Genomic DNA, 12,220 nt, shown 5'->3' with positions numbered 1-12,220 from the left:
GTCGCCGTGATTTTATTGGAGAGTTTTCCGTTTTCTTGTGCAATATCAGGATTATTTTTCCTAGTTTCAACCATTATGATTTTGGATTATTATTTCTTTAACGTGTCGGCATTTTCTTGTTTTGTAGTGGCTTTTGTGTTTTTGTCCAAGAGGAGAATGATGTCTTCTTTACCTTGACCTTAACAAACCAATTATCGCCATAATTGGTACTTTCGAAGATTGCTTGTAATTGGCAATAATGAATGGTCTGTACGTTATCGGTATGATGTGACCAGGATTGTTATCCTACAAAAGCAATGTTTAGGTCACTTCGGTCCTTAATAGATGTTGTTTTCAAAAGACCATAGCTAATGCAGATCAACAGACACAAATTCGATCTGACATCGGGCGGAAAGCGTCTCTATTGAGGACACATTCCATTCCTTACATAGAGGAAGTATTTCACATAATGATAGTTATTAGAGAGAAATATAGGAGTAAATTGTTGAGTATTTTATAATCTAGATCCACCGATATAACCGGTACGTCACCATGAACGATATCAATTGTTTACGTATTATGTATAAATATATATGAAATGTTTACTTACAGAACATAAAGGGATCCTTGATATCATGATTTTAATCGATCTTAAGGAAATGATTTACTCTTCATAAAAATCTTCTCGTTCATCATCAGGAGAATCATGAGGATAATTGAGCTTGGCTTTCTGATTCCTTGGAAAATACATTTCTCATAATGTCCATTACATAAATAAAATACCGACAAATCAAATACATAAATGCGTCTCCGAAATTGGATACCGAAATGAGCTACAAGTTTCAGAGCCGACACCCCCGACTCTTCTTGTTAGATTCTATAAAAATAAATAATATCAATGATATAGCGTTTCCTCCTATTTGAAAAATCGATTTGATGCACTGAAGGGGGCGCTACAGTTCAGCCGATAATAGCGTTGGTCTACGTAAAATGTGGTGAAAATCCTAATATGTGCACTGCCCATCTAGATTGCGCATTTTATGCGATCACCTTTTATTTTCTTTAGTCGCCTCCTTGGCTTCAAAATACGGGCCCTTAGCGTCACTGACGAGCTATAGAAAGACGAAAAGTTTGATAAATCGTTGGCCCTTAAAAATGCTTTTATCTTGTTTGACTTTTATACAATCATCGATATTGCCTGTGGTTAATACTGCTGGTGGACTTGTAGTACCCTAGGTTTGCCGCAACCAGCATGCCACGTTTTAATTGATTCGAATAGCGACATGATTAAAAATATATACATGTACATAACGCTCTTCAAATATTATCAGGTATATGAAAATTATCAAATTTATTGAATGATGATGCTAGTGCATTTCCACATCACTTTTCGTCAATAGCTTCCTAGGCGTTTACATTTAGACACTTATCATCACTATCCAGAAAGGACAAAACTATTGCATGATGCTGTTTATTTTATCGTTTGACTTTACTGCATCTACCTTTTTATTTAGATGTTTTGGTGTCGGACCACGTGGCTTTCTCCGGGAACTCGATTTCCCTCCCACAATAAGATCCCCACGCGCTGTGTCCTTAGTATAGACACTCTAAAAAGGCCTACGACGGCCTCCTTTATGTTGTTAAGTGGGCTAGCCACCAGCTATCACCAGGATACACCACCTCAAAATAGCACGGATTGTATCACAGCGATAGACACAGCAAACAAACCCTATAGTACTTTACATAATAATATCTTTTTAGTCCGTGATTTAGCGGTATACATGTAAATAAAAGTAAGTAGCCATCACTAAGCATTGTCAGTGCGTAGGACACCGGCATTGTAGCCTAAAATACAACACAAATGAGTTTAAACACCTCCTTTGTCTGAGGAAGTGGTAGATAATACTTGTCTCTCATATCAAAGAATGAGTGGAAGGAAGCTGGATATAGATCATACTTACTTGTTGTATATGAAAGTATCCGGAAGCCATACATTTCTGGCGGGGATCCTGAGCGAACGAATGCTATTGAAGAGAACAGGGTCCCAGTAAAGATTCTCGTCCAACCATTCCTGTAAACAGTATATATCTATATATCTACTTATATGTCATAGTATATATATAGAAACAGTTAGCCTTTTCTGTATGATATATGAAAAGTCATTTAATTATTGTGCCTTCCCGTCTAGAGTTTGGCCTTTTTCGATTAACTCAGGTTTTCCTAAATCGCGTCATTGGATTCAAACTTTAGTCCCTTAGCTACAGCAGTATGCTACAGCTGATTTCATTATTTGGCACTACTGTTTCTAATTCAAAGTTTGTATTGATAGGTGCTATTAACCTCTGTGTATTTTTAAGAATCTACATACGATAAGCAATGAAACGAATTTCTGCTTATAATGAAGGAAATTCAAAACCCGGATTTACCTCGTCTTAAGTACTACTTACTCTGGAAACAAATTTACCGTTACGCATCAATAAATAGCTATTTATTACTGATTTGTTTGTATATGAATGAAATTACATACTAAGTCTACTTAATTATTAATAAGAAAGCTAATGTTTTACCGAAAATACGTCGTTTGTTAAGCAAACTGGTTCATTTGAAACTGGGCTTCACTGGAAATCCGAAATAAAGCTTGGAGGCATATTCTGTGCCGTTTAAGATACAGATACATAATAAAATGTAAGTTTGAATGGTGTATTGTTCATTTTAACCATTTACTGCCAGTATTTATATCATCAATTGTGCTAAAATGAAAACAAACGTCACCAAACGGAACATAAACAAAACAAATAAGGCGCAAATAAACTCCAATGTTTACTATTGTTAAGATACGTATGCCGATATGATACACATACTAGTGTGATGGGGACAGCGATACCTGTAGAAAAAGAGAAAATCTCTTGCATCCTGCCTGCTTCAAATTCTCAGTTACGATTAACATCGTGTTTGGATTCATATCATGTAAATTCGTTTGTACTTTTCGAATTGATGATAGTATTGAGCGTTTCTGTTGTGTAAGCACCGCTGTAGAAAAAATTCACAATGTCCCATAGGGATGATTAAGATTGGGGCCTAAATGTCGGCACTGATGTACAAGCTGAGCGTCGTCTCAGTGATATCAATATTTACATGACAAATTAACATATCGATCCTCCATAAAGTCCACTGAGATCCTTCATTACACCCTCAGAGATCCTTCCTTACACCCTCAGAGATCCTTCATTACACCCTCAGCGGTCCTTCATTACACCCGCAGTGTTCCTTCCTTACACCCTTAGAGATCCTTCATTACACTCTCAGAGATCCTTCCTTACACCCTCAGAGATCCTTCATTACACCCTCAGAGTTCCTTCATTACACCCTCAGAGATCCTTCATTACACCCTCAGAGATCCTTCATTACACCCTCAGAGTTCCTTCATTACACCCTCAGAGATCCTTCATTACACCCTCAGAGATCCTTCATTACACCCTCAGAGTTCCTTCATTACACCCTCAGAGATCCTTCATTACACCCACGGAGATCATTCATTACATCCAGAGATCCTTCATTACACCTTCAGAGATCCTTCATTACACCCTCAGAGTTCCTTCATTACACCCACGGAGATCATTCATTACACCCTCAGGGATCCTTCATTACACCCTCAGAGATCATTCATTACACCCACAGAGATCATTCATTACATCCAGAGTTGTTTCATTACACCTTCAGAGTTCTTTCATTACACCCTCAGAGATCCTTCATTACACCCTCAGAGATCCTTCATTACACCCTCAGAGATCCTTCATTACACCCTCAGAGATCCTTCATTACACCTACAGAGATCCTTCATTACACCCTCAGAGATCCTTCATTACACCCGCAGTGTTCCTTCATTACACCCTCAGAGTTCCTTCATTACACCCTCAGAGATCATTCATTACACCCTCAGAGTTCCTTCATTACACCCACAGAGATCATTCATTACATCCAGAGTTGTTTCATTACACCTTCAGAGTTCTTTCATTACACCCTCAGAGATCCTTCATTACACCCTCAGAGATCCTTCATTACACCTACAGAGATCCTTCATTACACCCTCAGAGATCCTTCATTACACCCGCAGTGTTCCTTCATTACACCCTCAGAGTTCCTTCATTACACCCTCAGAGATCCTTCATTACACCCTCAGAGATCATTCATTACACCCTCAGAGTTCCTTCATTACACCCTCAGAGATCATTCATTACATCCAGAGTTGTTTCATTACACCCTCAGAGTTCCTTCATTACACCCTCAGAGATCATTCATTACATCCAGAGTTGTTTCATTACACCCGCAGAGTTCCTTCATTACACCCTCAGAGATCATTCATTACATCCAGAGTTGTTTCATTACACCCTCAGAGATCCTTCATTACACCCAAAGGGTTTATTCATTACAACCACAAAGGCAATCGTATATAGGCTCCTACATATAAAGACAAACATATAAATATTATACCGACAGAGGGACATGAAACTCCACTAAAAATATAACAATATGAAAAGAGACTTTCTTATACCGACACAAAAGAAAATATCCATCCTTGACCAGGGTGAAGATCCTTCCTAACATCGACATAAATGAAAGACAGAAATCTCTCCTTACTTCGACACTGACACCTCCCTACACTAAAAACAAAACAGAAACAAATCCTTACCTTACTTTCTTACAATGAAAAATGAAACAACGACACAACACACATTTACCTGACATTGATAACACTGTATTAACATCTCTCATAATATCGACACAGAGACAGATACAGGGTCAAAGTTCCCTCCCTATACAGTGACATAAATCCCATCTGACAATAATACAGAGAAACATATTTCTCCATACACCGAAACAAATGAGTCAAAGTTCAGACTTCAACACAGTGACCACATACAAACTAAATACAGAATCAATCGTGTGGATACAATCATGTTACCCTTACCATAATACACGTTTATAAAGCAGTAATAGCGCGAATTCCAAGGACACAATAACACTGAAAATGACACGTTTTAACAGTAAAACCTACGCAGAATATTTTGTCATCCGAGATATTTGAAATATGTTTAAATTATCACTAAAAGAAATGGATTTGGATTCCAAGTAATCGCCTAGAGTCGTATCTCCACTTGTCTGAGATAGCCAGATAAACTATATCGTTTTGCAAATAGAAATGGTTGGTGAAGATTTAGACGACAGTATTTTAGTCTTATCAGAAATAGTATATCCTGGCCATGAGTGAAGGTGTATATATATATTTTTAATTACACAAAGTGCATATGATGATACAAGTGTTTAAAGCCAATCCAGCCTTTAAGTATGGAAGATTTAAGGGAATCAGTTATCAGATACTGTTTTCTGTATACAACCATAGAGTTGGCAGCCTGCTGAGATGACGGAGATAATGCAGATGGTGTCTTACGAGAGCTGTAAACAGCTGATTTCTTGGGATTCTCACACATCGCGTGTACCTGATTCTGACACGTTAGCAACGCCTTGGATACCCCTATATCTATATCCCGATATATCCGTCGGTGGCGGGAAACCCAGTGGTATAGTTCCGTCATATTATAGAGAAGAAAACAACAATACTTGGTCACTTTCGGTGTTAAAGCAAATCTTTCGAAACAGTAACACAATTGAGTTCGCTTGTTATCTCCCTCCCCCGCACCTCTCTCTTCCTTTAATCAAACAATACATCTCTACACCCCAATAGACAGACGTGATTGGGATTATTTTGATTGATCCTTATTGGTAATAATTCTCATCTAAATATCATTTTAAAGTTCTGAACCGTAATATACTTTCAAGGAATATGTTCAAACAATACAAGATTACGAAAAAAGTAGTTACTCTGAAATATGTATAAAGGTGAAAATCCTGTTTCAATATTTATCATATAACGAAATTAATATCTGTAGGTCAAGGTAAGCTCATAGCTATAGTTCACAACAATATTCGTAAACATAACATTAAAAAGGAATAAAAACCAACTTTCATTGTTATGAGGGAACCAGTAATAGTTGAAATTCATGATTCAAAATTCGTATTTTAAAACTATATATCTCTCAAAAAACACACCAGTACTTGGCACGTCATCCTCTTCACCAACTTTTTTTTATTAATTCTTAAACCACACCTTCCCTTATCACCTAGCACCCAATTTACATCTTTACCAAGGACGGTGTTCCATCATCTTTTGTGATATTTGTACGCAGTATCTACACAGTATGAAATAAGGTCACACGGGAGACATCAACGTAAATCTGACAAACTTCCCGAAAGGACAGGTAATTAAAATAATGAATTTCCATAGTCATGTATTTTCGTTCAATTCATCTCTGTCATTTTCAGAGAATACATTTCTTGGTTGTTGAAAAGTAATTATTTCACGCGTTTCCTGCGAGATTGGTGCTTTTAAATTTAATCAAAAATTTCAAAGCGTTAAATTATGTTTGCGTTTCGGTAATTTTAGAACGAAAATTGAAATATCGATATCCGGTGTGCGGTTGTAAAATTGGGAACATAACGAGTGTGTAATTGACTCTGACTGTGTTCTTCCGATGTCTTTCAAAATAGTGCAGAAGTGAAGATAGATATGGAGAACACGACACCCTCCTCTCATGTATATATGTATATAATTGAACAAATATCAGTTTTCCTTTCTAGGGGCCTCCGGTCAAACAGTTAATTGTCATGACATTGACCAGATATGTGCTTCAGAGATTTTGAAACTAATAATAACTACACTAATAATATACAGGCATAATAAAAACATTTGTAAAGCTTCTTCTTAAGAAATGTAGACCATCAAGCAAATATGCATTACCAGCAATCTTTCCTGTAGCGCGCTGCGCATGCGCCAGCCTGAGTCGATTTTTCACCTGTACAGTTACTATAGATTATATATAGAGAAAATCTTTAAACATGAATAAAGCATTTTTTCGTTCAAATGACAGTATTTTTCCCGTATACATTTGGATGATAATTTTATAAGCTTTAATATGATCTTTGAAAATTAAAAAAAAGTTGTGAGGAATCGGTGCCTTTTTTGAGTTAAAATTCAGAAGTTTATTTACTATGAATAAAGAAGGATTTCCACTAGAAATTCGCTATATCACCGAATTCAAAGTTAGATAACAAATATTTCCCAAACTTTGTGAATATTTTTCCCGTATAGGTTAGTTTCTAAATTTATCCAGGATTCCGACACTATATTTTTTTAAAAAATAAGTGTTTAGGAATCGGTGCCTTTTTTAAGATATATGTACATAGGTGTAGATTCAGAAGCCTCATTTTACGCTGGTGTGACGTCATGGGACCAGGGTTATCGGGTCTCTGTACACTGTGTTGACTTAAATATCTGTACATACTCAAGTGTAAATATAGCGTAATTTCAATGATTTATATTTGATAATTAGAATTTTATACTAGTTAATTTCTTTAGTTTGTTTTACTTCAGCACTTTGACAGTGTATATCCATTATTAAAAACACTGTCTTAAAAACATACATTAAAATAAATATGTACGCGGAACAGGTCCAAGTTAAAACTAAGATATTAATCACAATTTACCATAATTAATTAACATAATGTGTATATGAAATTTATAAATATTATTGTATCACTGTAAATGTAATATCAATCAACATGAAGTGGGCAAGGAGGAGATTTATATAGACATTGCCTGTTATCTCATACTTTTGTGTAAGAACATCAAACACAATAGAATTTGTTGAACTGAATTGAAAAATAGTAAGCCACAACCGATTCACTGTTTTCCCTCGATGATTTAAACAAAATTAGACGTGCATATATCTTTAATTTGCATTACGTTAATTTCTAAACAAGTTAATGATATATATGATGGAATCATTATAACAGGAGGAAGAAAAAACTCTTCACAATACTCTTTCTAAGTCCTCATCTAAGCATGTTACGTTATCATTAACGACAGGATATAACGGTACCAGTATCTAAAAATTCTACCGTTACAAAGCACATAACCTTACCTTAAATAAACAACTATGGTGATAGACGGCCACCTACCATTTTTCAAATAATAATAATAATAATTCAAAAAAATAAAAGTTTCGATTCTCTCATGAGCAATGTTTCTCCTTAACTTTCTTTTGAAAGTTCATAACTATGATTTTTCTAACTTTTTTTTAAAATTAGATTGTGAAAACAATGTAAACAACTGAGAAGACTTACCAACACACTGCATTATGTGACTGTGGTGTATGTATACATAATTATGATGTGACAATTATCGCCTTAAAAATAATCATCACAGTTATTGTTTTCAATGGTATGGCTTTACCACCTGTCGTATGTTGTTTTACTTGACACTACTCACTCAAAACTGTCAAGCGGATATATTAAGGGTATATCGTGGATCTATAAGCATGGCTCATCATCTTCGACCACGTGTTCCAAAGAACTGGAAGATTCTCAATGAAGGGGAAAATGTTACAGAAATTCACAAAATCCAGCCAAACCCAGTGTTGCCAGATTTGTACACAGTTGAAAGGCTGATAGCAAGAAAAATTACAGATGGGGTGAGTAAAGCACACTTTATATTAATTCTAGGTCAAAATTACTGTATTCAGGGGCATTCATATCATATATATATACGTCTATATATTTCCCTACTGTATTCTCTTCCATATTTTGCATTTTAAGGCCTTTTAGAAATTTTGGTTTTTTTTTTAGTTTTTGAAATGGTATGTTGAGTGTGGAACATTGATACAGGAAAATGGGTACACTACATGTTTGTATTAGTTCGTATCATTATATACTTTTGGAATATAACAATGGGTATCAATTTTTGTAAGTTATTATTCTACACTAACCATATAATTGTTAAAATACTATAAATGCAATGTATCAACATATCATAACCATAACGAAAACTTATTATTATTAACTATGGAATTGAAATACATTTCTTTCTCAACGAAGTTAGTTAAAGTTGTATAACATGCAATATCCTACTACTTATTAATTTCATTAGTTATGGAAGTCTATTTAAGATAATTTTTAATTTAATTCTCCGTTCCTGTGACTTGAAATCATCGATAACATTTCATAGCGTGGATTTTATTTTCTGTTTTTTTAAATTGGAAGTAGTTGTAGATTTTAATCTCTAATAAGTTCAAATTTTTTTTGAAAGTATGATATTCGGAAAAGAATAATGACATGTGCCGATCGGGGGAAGGGGTGTTAAAATGTTAAATAAAGGATAGAGTATTATGTAATATCATTACCACATAAATTACGCATAATTCGGTGTCTATAATATACACAAGATCTGAAAAAATACGACTATTAAAGTTTCATAGATTTTAAATTATACACAATTTCGATAATTATACATATAAGTGTATTTAATACACACTATTCGAATGTATGTTAGGTGCTTATACATATACGCATATTTTCGAGTCTGCATGGGTCACGACCAATTTGGATGAATCTGAACACATACAATAGTAATTCCTGGCAGAGTGTGAAAATAATCATAAATATATCTGTATATTATATACTGATGTTTCGCTTGTTAATTGCTCTGCCTGTCAATGTCAACATCCTGTGTCAGTGACTGGTATGTGTATGCCCTGCGGGATAAGAGACCCCCCTATCAATTCGCACGCATCACCTCACCTTAGTCATTTGCAGGGGGAAATTAATTAATTATCTATATTCTTTAATATTTACAATAATAATTAAAATAGAACTCTGAAGGTAAATTTGTCGTTCATCAAGAATCACGTGCATACCTATTTTTTATTACGGCTCTCCTGTAGTATTTTCTCGTAGTTCCATCTGCTATTTCGATTTCCCTAGGTATATCGAAGGAGATAAATTGGAAATGCCATTATTATATCGCTGTCATCATATCACCATAATTATTATGTTCCGACAAATATTGTACTTGACTATATGTGGAAGAAATGTTAGACAAATGAACTTTTCATATAGATGATCTATTTAATATATATACATGCAGGAAACGTATTTAATATACATATTATATATACGGATCGATATAGGAAACTTATTTAATGAATATTCTTCGTATATGTCCCTATATACTTAGGGGTTTAAATATCTTACTTATATGTTTAGATATTTTAAGAACTTATTGATTTAATATGTCCCGATATACTTTTTTACGCATTTAATACTCCTGTTGGGCCTACATCATGATATGTCTCATACTTACGTATATGCGTATATACTGTACACGTTATACATGTAGAGTTCTACATAAGTCCCGATATACTTGTAAACTTAAATTTACAGCCTATAACCATGAAATAAGACCAAAATTGACGTTCCCGACTTGGTTTCCTTTTACAGCAAGATAACAAATTACAATTTTAGCACCCGAGTTGAGTCAATATCATTTTAACATTAATAAATCGATACAAAATGAAAAATCTGTTATATGTAAATTTTGTTTCCTGTGGCCTTAATTGCCTAAATTTTATCGGCAAGACAGACTTTATGACATTATCTGAAGTAACACTGTACTGAACCTTAAAACCATGTGCTTTATTAAAAAAATAAAATAACAAACCCGTTTTTTCTGACTATATTTTCAACATAGTATGGTTTCATGACAATGACTTGATATTATACACTTTTGGTGTATTATCTAAGATTAATGCCCAGTTAATAGTATACCAGTAATCCTGTTATTCCTAAAATCTATGTTTTCTCTGTCCTAATGGTCCTACTGATCCTAAAATCTGCGTCCTTTGTTCTATTAGTCCCGATTATTCCTAAAATCTGTTTTCTCTGTCCTAATGGTCCTGCTGTTCCTAAAATCTATGTTTTCTCTGTCCTAATGGTCCTACTGATCCTAAAATCTGCGTCCTTTGTTCTATTAGTCCCGATTATTCCTAAAATCTGTTTTCTCTGTCCTAATGGTCCTGCTGATCCTAAAATCTACGTTTTCTCTGTCCTATTACTCCTGATTATTCCTAAAATCTGTTTTCTCTGTCCTATTGGTCCTACTGTTCCTAAAATCTATGTTTTCTCTGTCCTATTGGTCATGCTGTTCCTAAAATCTACGTCTTCTCTGTCTTATTAGTCCTGCTGATCCTAAAATCTATGTTTTCTCTGTCCTATTGGTTATGCTGTTCTTACAATCTACGTCTTCTCTGTCCTATTAGTCCTGATGTTCCTAAAATCTATGTTTTCTCTGTCCTATTGGTCCTGATGTTCCTAAAATCTATGTTTTCTCTGTCCTATTGGTCCTGCTGTTCCTAAAATATATGTTTTTTTCTGTCGTAGTATGTCATTCCTCTTATTTTTGCTCATAAATAGAATTCTGAAATCCCTGTGCAGTGATTAAATAATAAAACTAAATTTTTGAGAAAAGATTCCTCTAATACCAATCATGGAGGCTCTTCAATTTATATCAATAGATCCCAATAGATCAATCCAAATGAACTTCGATTCCGGTGTCACTTAATCCCTAAATGTCATCCTCTATTTCTTCTTCTTTGTCTAAACGCGCCCAGGTATCACACCTTTACGCCTGACTGCGTCTCCCCTGCTCTCCTGGTAGCCTATCCCTCGGCCACCAGTATACACATCGAAGGTATCACGGGCCTCCATAATCAGGGGGTGGGGGAGGGTATATCTTTGTAAGCCCCCGCTCACTTTGCTTAGAATGTTACTGTTTAATATTCCAATTTTCGCATAATCTTTGTTTATTAGTATGTTCTAAAGGACACGTTACATGGCTTTCAACTTTTCTGAAACACTAATTTAACGTTTTACACAGCGGGTAGTCGCTAGCGCCTATACAGGTACCTAGATAACTGTTATCTACGTCCCTGGCCTATATGACCCGTTACCTAGTCCCTATATCAAATTTTTCATGAGCTACGAGGTCACGTGACACTGTGACCTAGTTGACTTGGCCTCCCCTTGTAAGCGATGCTATATTAGTTTTACATCTGTAAGTAAAATTTCCAGAAATAAACACAACAGACAATTCCTTGTCGATATTAGACGTAAAAGTAAACACCTTATTTGGAGGTATCTACTCTTATTAACAACTTTGAAAATACGCATTATCTAATATCATCAATATTAGCTAGTATATCACCATCAATGAACTATTACAATCATAATTGTTGGTACGATCTGGTCGCTCAAGTTTTTTTTCAAATGTAATATTTATAACGGTGTCAAT

General features: G+C 34.9%; 1 protein-coding gene across 1 annotated transcript in view; it reads right to left on the bottom strand.

Annotated features, from left to right (window-relative positions):
• Positions 1-12,220, bottom strand: part of LOC132558225 (neuronal acetylcholine receptor subunit alpha-10-like) — a 35,485-nt gene that overhangs the window by 10,425 nt on the left and 12,840 nt on the right. Inside the window, exon 5 of the mRNA XM_060222770.1 lies at positions 1,941-2,050. Coding sequence (XP_060078753.1) covers positions 1,941-2,050 — 110 coding nt within the window. The remainder of the gene's footprint in view (positions 1-1,940; positions 2,051-12,220) is intronic.

Source organism: Ylistrum balloti, unplaced genomic scaffold, assembly GCF_031769215.1.
Source record: "Ylistrum balloti isolate Yb309-2 unplaced genomic scaffold, AGI_CSIRO_Ybal_v1 Utg369658, whole genome shotgun sequence".
Classification (NCBI taxonomy): Eukaryota; Metazoa; Mollusca; class Bivalvia; order Pectinida; family Pectinidae; genus Ylistrum; species Ylistrum balloti.
The sequence above is the reverse complement of the archived record's forward strand: the minus strand, read 5'-3'. Positions and strand labels throughout refer to the sequence as shown.